The sequence below is a fragment of the Pristiophorus japonicus genome, chromosome 16 (genome assembly GCF_044704955.1).
Source record: "Pristiophorus japonicus isolate sPriJap1 chromosome 16, sPriJap1.hap1, whole genome shotgun sequence".
Lineage (NCBI taxonomy): Eukaryota > Metazoa > Chordata > Chondrichthyes > Pristiophoridae > Pristiophorus > Pristiophorus japonicus.
In genome coordinates this window covers 40702151-40724111 of record NC_091992.1, presented here as the reverse complement: position 1 = coordinate 40724111, position 21961 = coordinate 40702151, and the positions used below count along the sequence as shown (strand labels likewise).

At 44.9% G+C, this 21961-nt stretch overlaps 2 protein-coding genes across 2 annotated transcripts in view; one reads left to right on the top strand and one right to left on the bottom strand.

Annotated features, from left to right (window-relative positions):
- The window catches only part of LOC139226157 (myeloperoxidase-like), a 66324-nt gene extending 61270 nt beyond the window's left edge, over positions 1 to 5054 (bottom strand). Inside the window, exons 1-2 of the mRNA XM_070856797.1 lie at positions 4982 to 5054; positions 2158 to 2251 (exon numbers count right to left, since the gene is read on the bottom strand). Coding sequence (XP_070712898.1) covers positions 2158 to 2251; positions 4982 to 5054 — 167 coding nt within the window. The remainder of the gene's footprint in view (positions 1 to 2157; positions 2252 to 4981) is intronic.
- Positions 5055 to 9207: 4153 nt separating this feature from the next.
- On the top strand, positions 9208 to 15567 carry LOC139226156 (putative nuclease HARBI1). Its single transcript, XM_070856796.1, has 3 exons — positions 9208 to 9344; positions 14538 to 14991; positions 15073 to 15567. The coding sequence occupies exons 1-3, from the start codon at positions 9208 to 9210 to the stop codon at positions 15565 to 15567; spliced, it is 1086 nt and encodes a 361-aa protein (XP_070712897.1).
- The last annotated feature ends 6394 nt before the right edge of the window (positions 15568 to 21961 follow it).

The window sequence follows — 21961 nt, the reverse complement described above, 5'->3', positions numbered from 1 at the left end:
CTCCTTAGTTTATCAGAGAACTCACATAAACTAGCCAGCCCAAGTGCCGCACTTGCCTGAGACCTGCCTTTATATACCTGTGTGGAACAGGTATGCAGTGTCTCCTGCAAGTGCACCCCTGGTGGTAAAGTATGCTTGTGGTTACAGGTCATATCTAGTTACAGTCATGTATAGCATGGTAAGATACAGTTATATACAGTAGTGTGAGATACATGACAAGGTCCCTTGCTTTTGTGATGTACATCAATGATCTAGGCTTGAATATAGGGGGTATGATTAAGAAGTTTGCAGACAACACTAAAATCGGCTGTGTGGTTGATAATGAAGAAGAAAGATGCAAACTGCAGGAAGATATTAATCAGGTGGGCAGAACAGTGGCAAGTGGATTTTAATCCAGAGAAGTGTGAGGTAATGCATTTGGGGAGGGCTAACACGGAAAAGGAATACACATTAAATGGTAGGGCACTGAAAAGTGTAGAGGAACAAAGGGACCTTGGAGTGCATGTCCACAGATACCTGAAAGTAGCAGGCCAGGTAGAAAAGGTGGTTAAAAAGGCAGTTGCAATGCTTGCCTTTATTAGCTGAGGCATAGAATACAAGAGCAGTGGGGTTAGGCTTGAACTGTATAAAACACTGGTTAGGCCACAGCTGGAGTACTGCATGCAGTTCTGGTCACCGCATTACAGGAAGGACATGATTGCACTGGAGAGGGTTCAGAGGAGATTTACGAGGATGTTGCCGGGAGTGGAGAATCTTAGCTATGAGGACAGATTGTATAGGCTGGATTTGTTTACCTTGGAACAGAGGCTGGGGGGAGACCTCATTGAGGTGTATAAAATTATGAGGGGCCTAGATATAATGGATAGAAAGGGCCTATTTCCCTTAGCAGAGGGGTCAATAACTAGGAGGCATGAATTTAAATTAATTGGTAGAAAGCTTAGAGAGGATTTGAGGGGAAATTTCTTCAAGCAGAGGGTTGTGGGGTCTGGAACTCACTGCCTGAAAGGGTGGTAGAGGCAGAAACCCTCACCCCATTTTAAAAGTACTTGGATGTGTACTTGAAGTGCCGTAACCTGCAAGGTTACGGACCTAGAGCTGGAAAGTGGGATTAGACTGGATAGCGTCTTGTTGGCCGGCAAGGACACAATGGGCCGAAATGGCCTCCTTCTGTGCTGTAACTTTCTATGATTCTATAGTTACATAATACAAACAATATGTAAAATCAATCCCAGTCACTTACAGCAGTGTGGTCTCCAGGCATGATTGACAGGGGAATTACCCAATCATCTCCATTCTACCGGGAATACTGGTGTCATTAAATGTAGCCGTAAATATTTAAAGAGCACAAGGAGAAGTCAGAGTGGATTTAGCAGTAACTGGGTTGCGGAGGCTCACCTAATGTGAACACGGATTGAGAATCTGGTGAGGAGGTCAGTGTGTCTGATTTATCGTGCTGCATTGCTGGAAATTCAGGAATGGTGTAAATCCGGCATGCTGACCTCCTCGGATGATGCATCACCTTTTAATGCTGCAAAATCACCCAAACCACCCTACTTTATTCACCCAGCCTTCTCCACACCCTTCCACTGTTATGCTGGTGCATAATTCTGTGCTCATTATCTGGTAGCTCAGAACAAGAGAGCTTTCTTATGTAAGTGTAGACAGTGAGTGTGAGCAGACTGTTCAACAATGGCAGGCATCTCTTCGGATCAGTACTGACCCAGAATCCTCACATTCCCACTTTCTGACAGGAAGCACTGAGGAGTAATCAGAAGTGGGAATACTGGCTGATTTATATCCTCCCTAAATCTGGGCTACTGGGGCCTATTGTATTTCCCCCACTGCAATATCAGCGATCCATCCTGGGATCTTCCTGGTCTGGATAGTTTAGAACCACACAATGCAGGGAAAGACCCTTAGGAGCTTATTCTCTGCAATCTCCCCAACTCTACGGCAATGCTACTTTAATTTTTTGACTGTATAAATATAAAGTGAAGGACCTTAAGAGTGCATCTCACCAGGTCTGCTAATGAACTAACACAAAGCAAAAGCCGTTCTTCTCATTCTGAATGTGATAGTCCTTATTTTACAATAATTCAAGTAGCTGTGCCCTTCATAAAGAGCCCAGTCTGACAATGTTAGAGATAAAGAACCTACCGATCTCTGGTCTCCTTATACGCCTTGTTCACCAGTTCAATGGCTTCACGTACAGCCCTTTGTACGAATGGACTGCCCAGGGGACTATTATCATCTACAACAGAGACAAAACTTTAAGGCACACATCCTGAGAAAGGCCAAGCTGCTTCAATCGGGAATTTATTTTACTTTGCGCAGATGGTGTGAATGGAATCAAGAGACACATAGATAGATTTCTGGAGATAGAATGAATTGAAGGATTGAGGGAGAAGGTGATTACATGGAGCTGATCTGTTAAAGAGGGACTCACTGCCTTTTACTCTTCTGAAACATTTTTACCTTCTTCCTTATGTATAGGTTTTGAAAATGAGACAATGCAACTCAGTGACAGGTTCCATCACTCAAGAAAATAGAAGAGGACACCTTCGGCATCATAGGCAAACAGACTATGGGAGGCAGTGGGTGAGAGTTAATTAAGGTGACACGTAACATTTATAAAGATTGAGCTAGATCTATCATTGGTAGTCTCAGCTTCATGCACTCTCTCAAAGTATTGCCCTACACTAACAACAACTATTTGTTTAAGGGAAAATGTCATAGTTTGCACAACCAAACAAGCTCTTCTGCATTTCACATAATGGCGTGTGCCTGGCAGGAAGATGCCAGCGTCTTCAATGACATTCAGGAACATCCAGATCCACCAGCCTCTGACACTTGTTTACTAACTTCGTCCTGGCACGCACGTGCGCAAGCATCAACCTGGAGATACCCACTTGGGAGGAAGTAGGTATTGAGTCAGCAGGGGTGACACTGCATTAAGCACGGAATGCTAGTTAGAATGAGAACCTGGGATTGCTGTTCCTCCATGGAGGGTGAAAAATAACTGCCCATGCTGAGGATAGATAGGCCTCTCTCTTTGTTTACCTAGTTCCTGAGGGAAGATATGATTTCTGCAGGTCTCCATATGCAGTGGTGAACTGTTGCCTGATTAATATGGCAAATTACCAGATGCTGCCTGGAAGGATCCAGTTGCGAAGTAATTCAACTGGTGACTTTGACTGGTACAGGCAGTGCTGTTCTCCTAGTTGAAATTAAATGTAGGTCTTCAGACAACAGATGACATGTTTCCCCCATCAGTCGCCAGGGAAAGTACAGCCTTCTGATGTACTTATAGGGAAGAGATGTCTCCCTCAGTCTAAGACCATACAACCTAGGTACTACCATGTTCTCATCATTTTCCTCTTCACAGCACAAGAACAGAAGGATTCCCATTGGGAAATCCAGGTTCCCACCAGGAGAAGGGCTCTGTCTACACCACTCAAAGACACACATGAATTTCTTTGCAATTTCTTCACCTCCCCACAGCCAATTACCCCTCCTCTCCCTCCCCACTGTAAATTACCCCTCCTCCCCCTTCCCACTGTAAATTACCCCTCCTCCCCCCCTCCCCACTATAAAGTTACCCCTCCTCCCCCTCCCCACTGTAAATTACCCCTCCTCCCCCCCTCCCCACTATAAGTTACCCCTCCTCCCCCTCCCCACTGTAAATTACCCCTCCTCCCCCCCTCCCCACTATAAGTTATCCCTCCTCCCCCTCCCCACTGTAAATTACCCCTCCTCCATCTCCCCACTGTAAATTACCCCTCCTCCCCCTCCCCACTGTAAATTACCCCTCCTTCCCCTCTCCACTGTAAATTACCCCTCCTCCATCTCTCCACTGTAAATTACCCCTCCTCCCCCTCCCCACTGTAAATTACCCCTCCTCCCCCTCCCCACTGTAAATTACCCCTCCTCCCCCCCACTATAAATTACCCCACCTCCCCCTCCCCACTGTAAATTACCCCTCCTCCCCCCCACTATAAATTACCCCTCCTCCCCCTCCCCACTGTAAATTACCCCTCCTCCCTCTCCCTCCTCCCCCTCCCCACTGTAAATTACCCCTCCTCCCCCCCACTATAAATTACCCCACCTCCCCCTCCCCACTGTAAATTACCCCTCCTCCCCCTCCCCACTGTAAATTACCCCTCCTCCCTCTCCCTCCTCCCCCTCCCCACTGTAAATTACCCCTCCTCCCCCCCACTATAAATTACCCCTCCTCCCCTCCCCACTGTAAATTACCCCTCCTCCCCTCCCCACTGTAAATTACCCCTCCACCCCCTCCCCTATGTAAATTGTGACTCCGCCCCCTTCCTGTTGTAGTTACAGTGAAGGTGCTCTCTCTCCCCACTGACCCCCAGTTAATTGAAGCCATTGACCCAGGTCTGTTTCCCCTGCTGCCAGCAATACTTTACATTCAGTTAAAATTAATTTCAATTCAGTTAATTGATCTGTCCTTGGTTTGTCAGACCTGTGACCAGCTGTCAATTGAAGCCTCACAGATGTGCCCTACTAACTGAGTTCCCATTATTATGAATGAGAATACTTTGCCTCGATTGGCTGTCCAGTGCCACATGACTCCAGCATCTCCCTGCACCATCGGCAAGATGTGAACGCGCTCCGATGCGCAGGGAGAGGAGGCCTCCGACCGGGATCGCTGGAGGGTGCAGCAGCAAAAGGTGCGGATCGTTTTTATTATTTTCTGGCGAGCGCCTGCGGGAAGCCCAGCCCCGGGATTTCAGGCTCGTTGTGTCTCACAAAATCTGCCATGTATCTGAACGAGACCGACCTGAGAGCCAGGCTCGGGATATTCTACTCTTAAGACGAAGTGAGACAGATCTGGAGAGTTGGGCTCAATCTCTAGTACTCCACAAGATTACACGAGAGAGTTTTGCATTTTCGGGCTCAGTGTCTCCTGCTCGGTGAATTTACGGAAGACAGATCTGGGGAGTCAGGTTCAGTCCCTTACCTGTGTGAACTCCACCAGTCTGAAGCAGGAACAGTCCCGTGAAGAGCATGCCCAGGGACCACACAGGCTCCATTCTGAAAAAACGCATTCAGTATGTAAGTCAGGGATTGGGCAGACAGATCAGAGACATATTAAAGTTAGAAGACTTAAACAGCTAAACATCAAAGGTGTACACCGACAAGGACAGATACTCACGTACAGATACAGGCGGACATATACTTAGACATACAAAAGCACACACTGTCACTCACATGCAGAGATACATGAATGAACAAGCACAAACACACGTGTCCAAACAGAGACACATGCACAGTTTCATTTTTCTCTATTATTCTCCAGAAATAGAAAATGGAATGTGCTGATTTCACAAACTAACCACATCTTAAAGATTGTGTTAACAGTGAGGTTCAGAAAAACAGTCGTGGGACTATCGTCAAAATCAGAGGAATGGACCTAATGCAAAACCCATGCTATTACAGGAGAAAAAGCATTAAATCTGAACTGTATAACAAGGCTAACAATGGGATTTATATACAAAATGTGCCAATAAAGACAGTGTGATCTATATACAAACTACGCTGACAGAGGCTGTAGGATTTAAGTACACACTGTGCAATTAGAGACAGTGTGATTTACAGACAAACTACTAATAGAGACAGTGTGTTTTATATACAAATAACTAATAGTGACAGTGGCCCTGAAATTCCTGTCGGGGGCCTCTTTCCACGCGCTTCGCAGCGCGTCCACGTCTTCTAGATACAGATAGAGAAGTTGAAGTCACGTGGGCCTGAACAATCAATCACGGTACATCATCATCATCATAGGCAGTCCCTCGGAATCGAGGAAGACTTGCTTTCACTCTTAAAGCCACAGACTCTGTCACAAGTGGGACAGATAGTCGTTGAGGGAAGGGGTGGGTGGGACTGGTTTGCCGCACGCTCTTTCCGCTGTCTGCGATTGATTTCTGCATGCTGTTGCCGATGAGACTCGAGGTACTCAGCGCACTTCCTCCACTTAGGGTGGTTTGATTTATATACAAAGTGTGCTGATGGAAACAGTGAGATTTATAAACAAACTGTGCTAATAGAGACAGAGTGATTCATATACAAATTGTGTTAACAGGGACAATGTGATTCATATACAAACTCCCAGGTGTCAGTGGGGATGTCGCACTTTATCAGGGAGGCTTTGAGGGTGTCCTTGAGGGTTTCCTCTGCCCACCTTTGGCTTGTTTGCCGTGAAGGAGTTCCGAGTTGAGCGCTTGCTTTGGGAGTCTCGTGTCTGGCATGTGAACTATGTGGCCTGCCCAGCAGAGCTGATCAAGTGTGCTTCAATGCTGGGGATGTTGGCCTGGTCGAGGACGCTAATGTTGGTGCGTCTGTCCTCCCAGGGGATTTGTAGGATCTTGCAGAGACATCGTTGGTGGTATTTCTCCAGTGACTTGAGGTGTCTACTGAACATGGTCCATGTCTCTGAGCCATACAGGAGGGCGAGTATTACTACAGCCCTGTAAACCATGAGCTTGGTGGCAGTTTTGAGTGTTTGGTCTTCAAACACTCTTTTCCTCTGGTGGCCGAAGGCTGCACTGGCGCACTGGAGGCGGTGTTGGATCTCGTCGTCAATGCCTGCTCTTGTTGATAAGAGGCTCCCGAGGTATGGGAAATGGTCCACGCTGTCTAGGGCCGCGTTGTGGATCTTAATGACTGGGGGCAGTGCTGTGCAGAGAGGACAGGCTGGTGGAAGATCTTTGTCTTATGGATGTTTAGCGTAAGGCCCATGCTTTCGTATGCCTCAGTAAATACCATCAGTCATGGTACAATATTCTCATGGATAGTAATGGGAACTCCAATTTTATGAGTTCCCATTACTATCAATGAGAATAACACCCTAAAACGCAACATAATAAATATATTTAAAAAACATCACACATATTTAAAGTTAATTAAAATTAAAATTAATTAAGTGTTTTAGAAAAATAAATATTTTGGGGATTTAAAAAAAATGTTTAAATTGGGTTTAAAATAAACTTACCTTCGTGGACAGGGTTTGTACTATAAAAATGTGTATTTAAATTTTATTTTTAAATGTTTTAAAACTCTTACGCTGGTAAAAGTGGCTTTTGCAAGGCCTCGCCCGGTCCGTGTATATTCCGTTCAGACCCGGCGAGGCTGGAGTTTCAGGGCGATTGTGATTTATGTACAAACTGTGCTCATAGAGACAGTGGGCTAGATTTTCCATTTAAATTGCCCCCGCCCGATCCTTAGCGGTGTTCCGGCGGTTGCGCCTTTTTCAACCGCCGGAATGCCACTGGTGTGCGCTCCCGTGATTTTCGGCTGCTCCATGTTGGCGACGAAGCGGTGCGGGAGCGAAGTAGAGCGGGCAGCCAAAGCGGGCCCTAAGTCGCCGATCATCTTTCCTGTATAAAGGAACCGCTGGCTGAAAGGAGTTGGAACTGTGGTCTGCGCATGCGCGACCATTCTCCCATGTTTGCGGGGTCAAGGGTGACCCTGCACATGCTCAGACAACAGAAGGACTGCAATCAGAAGGACTTGTCAGTTGAAGCTGCAGAGGTTAGTGGGAGAGGAGCTATGAGGGTTGGGTTAGTTTTTTTGAGTATTCAATATTTTGAGAAGTATATATTATAAAACAAAATAATTAATCACAAAAGTAATATTAAAATAATAAATCTGAAAAAAAATATAATAATAAATAAATTATTTACATTGAAACTTTTACATATATATATATATATATACATACACACACACACACACATCAGCATACATTGCAAAGAATGGAGAGTCAACCAATGCAAGTGGAGAGGGAGTTAGGTGGGGGAAAAAGGGCCACTCGTTTTTCGGAGGAAGCCCCAGGAGGCATTGCTGGGTGAAGTGGAGGCGTGTTGGCATCAGCCAACATGGGGTGGGCGAGGTAAACCGTCACCGTTTGTCTATCAGCTCTTATGACGAGAGATTGCTGAGGCGGTGTCCTCCGTTGCGCCCGTGATGCAGGGGCCGAACCAGTGCCGCAAACGGTGAAATGACATCGTTGGATCTGCTAGAGTAAGTGATAACTTTTATCATGCATTGACGATTTACTCTTGAATAGTGGCACGTTTTATGATGTAGTAAAGATTGGTGTAATTTTTATTTCCCATCATCGATCTCATTGTGTTAGTGCTCTGTATGTTAAAATGTTCATCATGCAACATTTGCATGCTAACAAAACTTAAATCATGCAGTCGTTGATGAAAAGACTAGGGGACGGTTAATTGGGGATGTGTACCAATATATTGTGTATGTATGTATGTATGTATGTATGTATGTGTGTGTTCTGTATTAGTAGCTGTCAAATTAATTCATACATTTTTCCTCACCTTTGCAGAAGAAAGTAGCCAGCAATAGGGCGGAGCACCGCAGAACGGGTAGTGGTCTGCCCAACACTATTCCTCTCACGGACCTGGAACAATGCGCTGCAACCCTCACGGGGGGGGTACAATCGCAGCGCTACGTGTGTTGCTGCCGAACCAGTTCTCCCGGAGGGTAAGTCTGCATAATCCCTGGAATGTACTGCGGTCATCTAATTCAATCTTATGGCTATTTAATGTAGAATGTAATGTAATGGTGGGAGCAAGAAATGTTGTTAGTTCTGAAATGATTTTTGGTTTGATCACACTGCCACTTGGAAACCAAACTGTTTGGGACTCAAGTTTTGTTATGTCATGTACTTTTTCTATTCTTTGCTTTTGATACTTTGATGTAATGATTCTCAGTAAAAAATATTTGTTCTCTATATAAGCCTGCACAACGTGAATTGCTCTGATGTTACCTCTGACCACTCCCCTCCCCAACCATTAATGTTATGTTTTTACAGTTACACAGGTGGAGCCGGCTGCCGCTCCCAGAGAGGAGTCGTTACAGGGGAGATCAAATGTACAGATGGTGGTGGAGGAGACGGAGGAGATGGTGCTGGAGGAGCTCCAGGAGAACACTTCTCAAAGTGTTGTAATACTATTGTGCAATGAGGAGGGAGGGGTGGCGGGACGTTAAGGGTCCTTTCTACCTGCGGCCACCGGTTCCTCAGCGGAATCCAACTTTCTTGGATTCCAGTTCGAGGAAGCGGGACCAAGCAGACTGCAACAGCGCACACCGACCCCTTTGGTGAATTCGCGGCGGCCGATCGCGTGACAGGCAGATGCTAGCCTGGACATGGTGGGACTGTCCGGGATGAGCATCGAATTGATTCGAGAGCTCCTCCAGTCGCAAAACGTCACGGTTTTAGCAGCCCACCAATCGGAGGACATGGCGGAACTGATTGCCGCGGTGAAGGAGAACACCCAGACCGCCAATGCCAATGCAATGCGGCAATCGGTGGTTGTGGGACATGGCACTGCACCCCAAGTTGCCATACCACCAATAGTGACAGCACCTGATAGCTGGGAGGAAGCACTTTCTTCTGACTATGAAGATGGGTCCTTAGCACCTCCATCTTCTCCAGGACGCCCAAACATAGCATTGCCATTCTCGCCCCCCCTTCAGCAGTCACACTCAATGTGCTCTGCTGGTGCAGAACGTTCTGGTCCCAACGTGGGCAGGACCAGGGGTCTTGTTAGCAGGAAGAGCAAGAAGGGGTCAGGGCCGAGGGTGAGGGGGGAATCGAGGAGGAGAGCCGTTGGGAAAGGTGGCCGCAGGTAAAATTGTAGGGGGTGCAGGATCTTTTCAGGATGTTGTTGTTGCTGTTCTTTATAATGCTTGTTGTTAAAATTTTTATTCATCAAAAATATGTTAGTTTATTACATTGTTAACGATTAAAAAAATTACTACTTTTATATAAAATTTTATTCAACTAAACCATAATTGTACTGTGTCTCACTCACGCGCGCGCGGCTGTCAAGCTCCAGCCCCCAAGAGGCATCGACGAGAGGCCAGAGACTGCCTGCCTGAGATCGCTGTGGGGGAGGGGGAGTGAGATCGTTGTGTGGGGGGTGGGGGGGGGAAGAGAATGAGATCGCTGTGGGGGAGGGGTGGTAAAGAGAGTGAGATCGCTGTGGGGGGGTGGGAGGAAGAGATCGCTGTGGGGGGGGGTGGGGAAAGAGAGTGAGATCGCTGTGTGGGAGGAGGAGAGATCACTATGGAGAGGGTGAGATCATTGTAGGGGGTGAGACAGACTGGGAGGTGAGATAGACTGGGGCGGGGGGGGAAAAGACTGGGGGGGGGCGGTGAGAGAGACTAGGGGTGGGGGGAGAGGCACTGGGGGGGTGAGCAAGACTAGGGGAATGAGAGAGACTGGGGGGAGGGGAGAGACTGGGGGAGGGGGAGAGACTGCCGGGGGGAGGGGGACTGGGAAGTGAGATAGACTGGAGTGGGGGGGAAGTGACTGGGAGGGTGAGAGAGACTGGGGGGGGTGGGTGGGTGGGGAGAGGGGCTGGGAGGTGAGATAGACTGGAGGGGGTGGGGGAAGAGACTGGGGGGATAAGAGAGACTAGTGAGTGAAACTAGTGAGTGAGAGACTAAAGGAGTAAATAAGGCTTTATTAGACCATTTATATTATTGCCTAACACTAGAAAATACTACAATCCATTGAAAAATATATCAAACTGTGGAGAACTATAAAGATCTGTGTAATATCAAACGAACCTGTTAGATCTGTGTCCATACCGCCCACTTAAGATCCAGTAAGACCTGCTTTTTCACAGTGGTATTAAGGTCCGGTGGTAAACGGATCTTAAATGCTGAAACTTCCATTTTGGGCGGTATTTGGGTGGTAATATATGGGTGGACAGTATCAAATACCGCCCGGCGGTAATGACTGTGGAATTTACCGCCGGGTGGTAAGTGGGCGGTAAATGGGTGGTTTGAGAGGAAGCTTGCATTTCTGGGTGGTAAATGGGCGGTAAGTGGGCAGTAAATGGGTGGTTTGAGAGGAAACTCTAGCCCAGTGTGATTTATATACAAACTATTAAAAGAGACAGTGTGATTTATATACAAACTGTGCTATTAGAGACAGTGTGATTTCTATACAAATTGTACTAATAGAGACAGTGTGATTTATTTACAAACTGTGCTGATAAAGACGATGAGATTTTATGTACAAACTGAGCTAATAGAGACTGTGTGATTTATATAGAAACTGCACTAATAGAGACTATGGGCTAGAACCTCACTTTTTTTGCATACTTAATGCCCATTTTACCGCTGAAATGACGTATAACGCTCAGATATCACCCATTTAGCCACAAAATGGAAACTGACGGGCATTTTTAGGAAACTTATCGCCGAGCGTTACTTTCTCCATGTGCTTAATGCCGGGGAAAAAATACCACCCGCCCACTTTTTTTGGGCAGAATCATCAGAATGGGCGAAATCAATGCCCATAATATCGCCCAGCATTAATTTCCGCACTGATTTAACGCGAAGATTCAATAATACCGCCCGCCCTCTCTTTTTTTGTCGTAAAGAGCATATTTACCAAAACTAGCAGCCAGCATCACTTTCACCACCTCACACACATATTGCCCACAATATCGCTTGCCCAAAAAAAGGCGCAGAAAAAGTGGAACTAATCACGCGTTATGGACGCCATGTTCTACATCACATGTCACATCCTTTAAAAGGTTGCTGTGCTTCAACCTCGGGGGAGTTCGGATGTACTCTACAGGTTGTTGGAGTTGATGTGAACATCTCTACAAACATCTTGACCATACTGTGACCGATTGGAATTTAATGGGTGTCTTCGTTGGGACATTCATTCTTTGTGACCAATCGGTGGAAAACAGAGAGCTACTGCAATGGGCCTGTCCTTTCTCACCCTCTCGGTGACTAATTGCATGCAGCAGACTCGAGATCGATGAAGGTACGCTCCACAGCATTATTAGCCCAATGTAAGACGTGACAGATTGATGAGGAGGACCAAACGTTACACCCCCCGCAAGTACAGGGAAAAGCAGTCTTACCTCGACTTGCCCGACACCACCTGCCTTCGGAGACTGCGCTTCCACAAAGAGGTTATCACTGAGGTATGCCAGCTGATAAGGGGAGATCTGCAGCCAGCCAGCATCATCAGTACTGCACTGTCCGTCGAGGCCAAAATCACCGCGGCACTGTCGTTCTATGCCTCGGGTTCTTTTCAGGCCACAGCTGGTGACATTTGTTGACTTTCTCAGCATGCCACACATTGTTACATTAGACAGGTCACCGAAGCCCTGTACGCACGCAGGAGGGACTTGATCAGCTTCCCTATGACCAGGGAGGCACAGATTGAGAGGGCTCTAGGATTCTCCAGAATTGCAAACTTCCCCAAGGTGCAGGGAGCAATAGACTGTACGCCCATCATGATGCCGGCACCTTTTTGTGGATGCTGAGGTATTCAGGAACCGTAAGGGATTCTACTCCCTGAATGTCCAACTGGTTGTCGACCACCAGCAAATTATACTGACAGTGAATGCTCAATTTCCGGGCAGCATCCATGATGCTCACATCCTGCGTGAGAGCACTGTATCTGACTTGTTTAACATCAGCCACAAGGTCAATGCTGGATGCTTGGTGACAAAGGATGTGGCATCGCCACCTGGTTGATGACCTGCCCTGCGTGACACCCACACCGAAGCCGAGAGGTGATACAATAAGAGCCACAGAGCAACTCGCAATATCGTGGAGAAAAACATAGGAGTGCTTAAGCGCCTGGACCACTCAGGAAGTGAGCTCCAATCTCATCCTGAGCAGGTAGCTCAATTCGTGGTGGTGTGCTCCATGCTGCACAACTTGGCTATCAGGAGGGGACAAGAATTGCCTGATGAGTCTGACAGTCCACCTCACCAGAGAGAGGACGAGGAGGCGGATGCTGACATCGACCCAGACAATCAGGCTGATGCTGAAGCCAAGTCCCTGCCCCCCTGTAGACCACATGAAAGGGCCCGTGGTGGCATGATAGCTGCAAGAGCTTTACGTCAGGAGCTCATCAATGAGCACTTTGACTGAAAGAACGTTGGTGTTATTCACAAGGCTGACACACTGCTGGGTGTGCAGGTCATACATCAGTGGTGGACATCACCTTGGTGACAGTTAAAGTTTAAGTTGATTGAAGTTAAGTGTAATTATGATGTTAAGGAATCACCCGCGTATAACGGTGCAGCTATCTGAGCCAATGCGCAACAAGGTTTTGTTAAATAAAAATCATTTAAACTGAACATTTGTCTGAAATCATCAGTATATCTGTAAAAATCATCCCTCCCCGCCCCCTCCCCCCCGCTTCTCCTCCCCACCTCTACCCCTTCACCTAACCCTCCTGACTCCAAGCCGCCTGGTCGAGGAGCTCCTCAGGTGATGTTTCATTGGCGGGCAGAGGGATGACGGCCGAACCGCTGCTTGGACGGTCCCGAGGTGGGAACATGCTCCGAGCCAGAAGCAAGATGCTTCTGCTGGCTCTCATGTGTGGTTAGCAATGGGGGTGCGGCACCTTGGGGTGCAGTGCCGTACTCGGGGACCACTGGGAGCCCTCTGCCACCAGTGTTCCTGGCTACCAGCTCCAGGGCCTCCTCCATCCCTTCCATGTTATATCTTATTTGTTGGACAAAAACTCGGTGCCAACTATGTTCTTGGTGATAAGTAGGCTTTTTGCTGCTGGTGAATCTCCCTCATGCCTCCCACAACAGCCAAACAAGCACACACCACAGCCACACATGCATTCAGTCCCTCTGAGCTCCCCCTCTCTTTGTCTCCTCTTCTGCGCATGTCATGATGACCCTTGATCTCCTGAATTGCGGGAATCGAGCGTTGCCATGCCATTGCAAAGGACGGCGACACTTTACGGCAGAAAGTCAAAAAAGTTTATCGCTAACGCCCATTTCATATCACTCGTGGTAACGCCCATTTTCAAAAATGGAGACTAGGGGCTTGACTTTCCACTTCACATCGCTCATATATCACCTGAAACAGCCGGCTATTGCCCATTTTGAACAAAAAGTGGAAACTCAGGCTGGAACATCGCAAGAAAATTAAGCCCTCAAGTTTCGGTTCACATCGCCGAGCTGATCACTGAGGTGATTGGTCGCACATCGCTGAGTGGAACTTTCGGCACAGCGCCGGCACATCAGCAGGTTGATCGATCGCCGAGAACATTGCTGGATAATAGTTGCTTTTCCTGAGCCTTCCTCACTGAACTGGGCACTATGGATGCCATTTTGAAATTTGGAGGAAGGGAGGAGGCAGCTAAAAAACTCGAGCTTATATATTGTGAGTTATTTAAGGGTCTTTTACAGGTAGCTCCACTCACATTTGTACTTATATTTAATGATACTAATATTAGCTTAGTAGATTAAGCATTTTTTTTAACTAAAAAATGCATTTATAGCAAGTGAAAATAATTATTGATAGTGATGGGGGCCTATGGTTTCTCTGCCATTACTCGTAACTGCTCACACGCTGGTTTCTGAAAGGATCAATCGAAGAGGTGGCAGAGTAATGTGGAGTCAGAGGAGACAGAGGAGGCGAGCATACAGCTAACGAAGGTACAAAGAAAAACAATCTTACCTCAACTTGACTGAAGACACATGTCTTAGGAGGCTGCGCTTCCAGAAGGAGGTCATTGATGAGATTTGCCAGCTCATCAAGGGGGATCTGCAGCCTTCCAGCACCATCAGAACCGCACTGCCCATTGAGATAAAGGTTACCGTGGCACTATCCTTCAACGCATCTGGATCCTTTCAGGCTTCAGCTGGCGACATCTGTGGTATTGCTCAGCACGCCATACACTGCTCCATTCATCAGGTGACTGAAGCCCTTTATGCTCGCAGGATGCACTTTATAAACTTCCCTATGACCAGGGAGGCACAGACCAGGAGAGCTTTGGTTTTCTCGAGAATAGCAAACTTCCCCAATGTGCAGGGAGCAATAGACTGCACGCACATAGCCCAGAAAGTCCCTTTACAGAACCCGGAGGTGTTTCGTAATAGAAAGGGATTCCACTCCCTGAATGTGCAGCTCATTGTCGACCACAACCAAATTATTATGACAGTAAATGCTACATTTCCTGACAGCATCCATGATGTGCACATCCTGCGTGAGAGTGCTATCCCTGACCTGTTTGTCAATCAGCCAGAAGGTCATGGTTGGATGCTGAGGGATAAAAGATATGGCCTTGCCAGCTGGCTCATGTCTCCCCTGCGTAATCCCATTACTGAAGCCGAGAAACGTTACAACGAAAGCCACATAGCTATACGCAACATCGTCAAAAAGGCAATTGGAGTCCTAAAGCAGCGCTTCAAATGCCTGGATCACTCTAGTGGCAGCTTACTGTATCACCCTAACCAGGTCCCTGAGTTTATTGTGGTGTGTTGCATGTTGCATAACCTAGCTATAAGGAGAGGACATCAAATGCCAGATGGGTCTGCAGCTCTACCTCCAGAAGGAGGAGAGGCGGAAGAGCCAGAAGGTGAGGAGCAAGAGGAGGAGGAGGCTTGGGAGGACAATCAGCCTGGTGATGAAGCCATGGTCCCACAACCCCCCCACAAAAGACCAGAGATACCCCGTGAGAGTTATGCGACTGCAAAGCTGTTGTGTCAGCAGCACATAAATGAATGCTTTGCATGAACTTACATTGAGGACAGTCACATTTACAGTTACAGATGTGGTTAAACAAAGGTTGAATTTGCGTTGAGTTACGTTGAGTTATGTTTTAGCCATGCCTGCACTGGCCTGGCCTGTCCATTGTTGTACAACATTTGCATTAATGCTTAACTGAACTAAACTTATGTTATTGTAAGACAATGCACAACAATTGTTAAATTCAATAAAAAAATTTATTGCAACAAAGAATTAAAAATTTTTTTTTATCAACACCCCTTACCGCCGCCCCCCCTACCTGCGGCCATGTTTCCCTCCAGATCCTTTCCCCCCCGTGTCTTAGCCCCACCCACCCGTTTTGGTCCCTGGAGACTGAGACGACGCTGGCATGCAGCGGGCACCGGAAAGACTTCCTGCCGTTCTGGAGGTGTTGGAGCAGAAGACGAAGCTGGTGGTTTGTCTTCCGAGTCAGGGGGAAGTGGTTCCTCCGTAATCGCTTGAGTGCACGTGGTGATACTCTGACCCAACATGACACCTTGGGGTGCAGCGCCATTTTCAGCCAGCAGTGCATGCCAAAGGGCATTTGTTGCGGCGTACTGTTCACGTATCCCTTCCAGGGTTTGCTGTGCTACCGCCAGTAGCTCGACTTGCACAGCAGACACCTGTGAAAAGTCACACGCAAACTGAGAAAACCCCTGGAGAATCTTGTGCCCTATTGCGACCGTCTCCGAGCACATGGAGATCAAGCCCTCCAACTGATCGTCCGAGGGAGGCGATTTCTTGCCTCGCTGACCCGGCCTCCGTGGGGCCGGTGTGCGCAATATAATGCACCTTGGTGTTGCCGGTTGCACGTCACTTAGTCCCAGTGCCTCTTCACTCTCAAATGAGATGACCGCAGATTTATCCCCCTCAACAATTGTCTACTGCTGCTGCTGCCTCTGGTGCTCCTCTTCCTCCTCCTCCTCTTCCTCCTCGGGCTCAGTGGTGGTGTCGTGCTCCTCCTCCTCCTCCTCCTCCTGTTTACCAGGTGCTGGTGTAGGTGCTGGTTGCACCTCGACCTGCGTCTCAGGATGACCTTAAAAGCACATTTGAGCTTATTACAGAGCTTATTAGAACATAACGGCGCACATTAACGAGAGACATTACATATCAATACATTTCACTATCCCAGAAAGCTGTAGCAGCTGCATCCCCTGCTCTTATTGCTTCTTATGCACAAAGGCTGCATGCATGCATGACATGACATGACATCATTCGTATATTGCATATTGCGTTTTAATTATAATTGCAGGATGCTACATTACTTTTTAATACTTTTTAATGCTGTTTGACACATTATTCACGAGACGCATTGCTGGGCTTCCCTGGCCCACCAGCGTGGCTGCACGCTCCTCCAGGTCGGTTAAAGGTTGAAGCTGAGCAGAGACCCCTCCGGTGCACCTCTGCTCAGCGAGGTTGTTAGATATCTTCTTCTGCAAATGAGAAAAGAGCATGGCATAAGCTAATTGACTAAATAGTATCATGGAGTTACAACAGTTTAAAATGTTACATATTACAGCTTGACACATATACTGCAGCAGCCAGAGAGACTTCCATCCCATCAAACACTCCCAGGGCAGGTACAACACGGGTTCAATACAGATTAAAGCTCCCTCTCCACTGTCCCATCAAACACTTCCAGGGCAGGTACAGCATGGGGTTATTTACAGAGTAAAGCTCCCTCTACATCGTCCCAGGTTCAGAGTCCTGTTCGGATCTTAACATGGAGTTTATGTAATACATGTATGAATAACAAACTTAAATTCAATCCAGGCGATTCATTATTATAATTACTATTTGCATCAGTACAATATAAAATGCAACTTACTCTTGCTGCAGCTACCAAGCTGTTCCAGCGTTTCCGGCATTGGTCTGACCCCCTCGCCTCATGGGAAGCCGAGGACACCACGCCTGTGATCTCCACTCAAATTTTCCGATATACACGGGGTAGGGGTTTCCCCTGAGCACCCCGAGTCAATTGGCCTCACCGGGACTGTACCTCATCAACAAAGGCTGCATTGGCTTCATCGCTGAAAGGTTTTGCCCTCTTTCTCTCCCCTTCAGCATCATGATGCATTTCAGACATAATATAACTTCTAACTATATGTTATAATGTATAAAGTATATTGTGAAATCTGTCAACTATCTTAAACCTCTGTAAAACTCTCTTTTCCTTCTCTCCTTCAATTCACTGCCTTCATGGTATCTCTCCTCTCTCTCTTTCTCTCTGCCCCTCCCTGTGCCTTCTGCGCATGTGTGGATGATCCCTGACCTCCCGAAACGTGGGAAAACCAGTCACCAAGAAAAAAAAAATTGCATGCGCGGAAGGCCGTTGCTAGGGAAGCTTTTGCCTTCCACATCGCTGGCCGTTCGCTGGCACACGTCACATCGCTGACCTTTCGCATCACCCATTTTACATTGCTGGCCTATCGCCGAGTGGAAAATTGTGATCCAAAAATGGGAGATGTTCCAGTGATCGGTAAGGCTGAGACATCAATCATCACTGGAACATCGGCCATTTTTTGCCGATAGCCAGCAAAGTGAAAAGTCTAGCCCTAGGTGCTTTGAGAATGGACGAGAAGCCGGAGATCTGAAAACCCTTTTTTACCCTCACGCCAAAAATAATGCCTATTTTTGGCGATATGCAGAAAAGTGGAAAATCTAGCCAATTGTGATCTATATACCTACCACCGATAGAGACAGTGTGACTTATATACAAACTGTCCTAATAGAGACAGTGTGATTTTTTTATACACACTGTGTTAATAGAGACAGTGTGATTTATATACAAACTACTAATACAGACAGTGTGATTTATATACACACTGTGCTAATAGAGACAGTGTGATTTATATACACACTGTGCTAATAGAGACAGTGTGATTTATATACAAACTGTGCTAATAGAGACAGTGTGATTTATATACAAACTGTGCAAATAGAGACAGTGTGATTTATATACACACTGTGCTAATAGAGACAGTGCGATTTATATACAAACTGTGCTAATAGAGATAGTGCGATTTATATACACACTGTGCTAATGGAGACAGTGTGATTTATATACACACTGTGCTAATAGAGACAGTGTGATTTATATACACACTGGTGCTAATAGAGACAGTGTGATTTATGTACACACTGTGCTAATAGAGACAGTGTGATTTATATACACACTGTGCTAATAGAGACAGTGTGATTTATATACACACTGTGCTAATAGAGAGTGTGATTTATATACACACTGTGCTAATAGAGACAGTGTGATTTATATACAAACTGTGCTAATAGAGACAGTGTGATTTATATACAAACTGGTGCTAATAGAGACAGTGTGATTTATATACAAACTGTGCTAATAGAGACAGTGTGATTTATATACACACTGGCTAATAGAGACAGTGCGATTTATATACACACTGTGCTAATAGAGACAGTGTGATTTATATACACACTGTACTAATAGAGACAGTGCGATTTATATACACACTGGTGCTAATAGAGACAGTGTGATTTATATACACACTGTGCTAATAGAGACAGTGTGATTTATATACAAACTGTGCTAATAGAGACAGTGTGATTTATATACAAACTGTGCTAATAGAGACAGTGTGATTTATATACACACTGTGCTAATAGAGACAGTGTGATTTATATACAAACTAGTGCTAATAGAGACAGTGTGATTTATATACAAACTGGTGCTTATAGAGACAGTGTGATTTATATACAAACTGGTGCTAATAGAGACATTATGATTTATATGCAAACTGTGCTAATAGAGACAGTGTGATTTATATACAAATAATGCTAATAGAGACAGTGTGATTTATATACAAACTGGTGCTAATAGAGACAGTGTGACTTATATACAAACTGTGCTAATAGAGACAGTGTGATTTATATACAATCTGTGCTAATAGAGACAATGTGATTTATATACACACTGTGCTAATAGAGACAGTGTGATTTATATACACACTGTGCTAATAGAGACAGTGTGATTTATATACACACTGTGCTAATAGAGACAGTGTGATTTATATACACACTGTGCTAATAGAGACAGTGTGATTTATATACACACTGTGCTAATAGAGACAGTGTGATTTATATACAAACTGTGCTAATAGAGACAGTGTGATTTATATACACACTGTGCTAATAGAGACAGTGTGATTTATATACAAACTGTGCTAATAGAGATAGTGCGACATATATACACACTGTACTAATAGAGACAGTGTGATTTATATACACACTGGTGCTAATAGAGACAGTGTGATTTATATACACACTGTGCTAATAGAGACAGTGTGATTTATATACAAACTGTGCTAATAGAGACAGTGTGATTTATATACACACTGTGCTAATAGAGACAGTGTGATTTATATACACACTGTGCTAATAGAGACAGTGTGGTTTATATACAAACTGTGCTAATAGAGACAGTGTGATTTATATACAAACTGTGCTAATAGAGACAGTGTGATTTATATACACACTGTGCTAATAGAGACAGTGTGATTTATATACAAACTGGTGCTAATAGAGACAGTGTGATTTATATACACACTGTGCTAATAGAGACAGTGTGGTTTATATACAAACTGTGCTAATAGAGACAGTGTGATTTATATACACACTGTGCTGATAGAGACAGTGTGATTTATATACAAACTGTGCTAATAGAGACAGTGTGATTTATATACACACTGTGCTAATAGAGACAGTGTGATTTATATACAAACTGTACTAATAGAGACAGTGTGATTTATATACACACTGTGCGAATAGAGACAGTGTGATTTATATACAAACTGTGCTAATAGAGACAGTGTGATTTGTATACACACTGTGCTAATAGAGACAGTGTGATTTATATACACACTGTGCTAATAGAGACAGTGTGATTTATATACAAACTGTGCTAATAGAGACAGTGTGATTTATATACAAACTGTACTAATAGAGACAGTGTGATTTATATACACACTGTGCTAATAGAGACAGTGTGATTTATATACAAACTGTGCTAATAGAGACAGTGTGATTTATATACACACTGTGCTAATAGAGACAGTGTGATTTATATACACACTGTGCTAATAGAGACAGTGTGATTTATATACAAACTGTGCTAATAGAGACAGTGTGATTTATATACACACTGTGCTAATAGAGACAGTGTGATTTATATACACACTGTGCTAATAGAGACAGTGTGATTTATATACAAACTAGTGCTAATAGAGACAGTGTGATTTATATACACACTGGTGCTAATAGAGACAGTGTGATTTATATACACACTGTGCTAATAGAGACAGTGTGATTTATATACACACTGTGCTAATAGAGACAGTGTGATTTATATACAAACTGTACTAATAGAGACAGTGTGATTTATATACACACTGTGCTAATAGAGATAGTGTGATTTATATACAAACTGTGCTAATAGAGACAGTGTGATTTATATACACACTGTGCTAATAGAGACAGTGTAATTTATATACACACTGTGCTAATAGAGACAGTGTGATTTATATACAAAATGTGCTAATAGAGACAGTGCGATTTATATACAAACTGTGCTAATAGAGACAGTGTGATTTATATACACACTGTGCTAATAGAGACAGTGTGATTTATATACAAACTAGTGCTAATAGAGACAGTGTGATTTATATACAAACTGGTGCTTATAGAGACAGTGTGATTTATATACAAACTGGTGCTAATAGAGACATTATGATTTATATGCAAACTGTGCTAATAGAGACAGTGTGATTTATATACAAATAATGCTAATAGAGACAGTGTGATTTATATACAAACTGGTGCTAATAGAGACAGTGTGACTTATATACAAACTGTGCTAATAGAGACAGTGTGATTTATATACAATCTGTGCTAATAGAGACAATGTGATTTATATACACACTGTGCTAATAGAGACAGTGTGATTTATATACACACTGTGCTAATAGAGACAGTGTGATTTATATACACACTGTGCTAATAGAGACAGTGTGATTTATATACACACTGTGCTAATAGAGACAGTGTGATTTATATACACACTGTGCTAATAGAGACAGTGTGATTTATATACAAACTGTGCTAATAGAGACAGTGTGATTTATATACACACTGTGCTAATAGAGACAGTGTGATTTATATACAAACTGTGCTAATAGAGATAGTGCGACATATATACACACTGTACTAATAGAGACAGTGTGATTTATATACACACTGGTGCTAATAGAGACAGTGTGATTTATATACACACTGTGCTAATAGAGACAGTGTGATTTATATACAAACTGTGCTAATAGAGACAGTGTGATTTATATACACACTGTGCTAA

Excerpts from the sequence above, each read along its gene's own strand:
- LOC139226156 (XM_070856796.1), top strand. The coding sequence starts at position 9,208 with ATGAGCATCGAATTGATTCGAGAGCTCCTCCAGTCGCAAAACGTCACG. Across the intron at positions 9,345-14,537 it reads GCCAATGCCAATGCAATGCG|GAGGCTGCGCTTCCAGAAGG; the intron begins GCAATCGGTGGT and ends CACATGTCTTAG. Across the intron at positions 14,992-15,072 it reads ACAACCAAATTATTATGACA|CCAGAAGGTCATGGTTGGAT; the intron begins GTAAATGCTACA and ends TTTGTCAATCAG.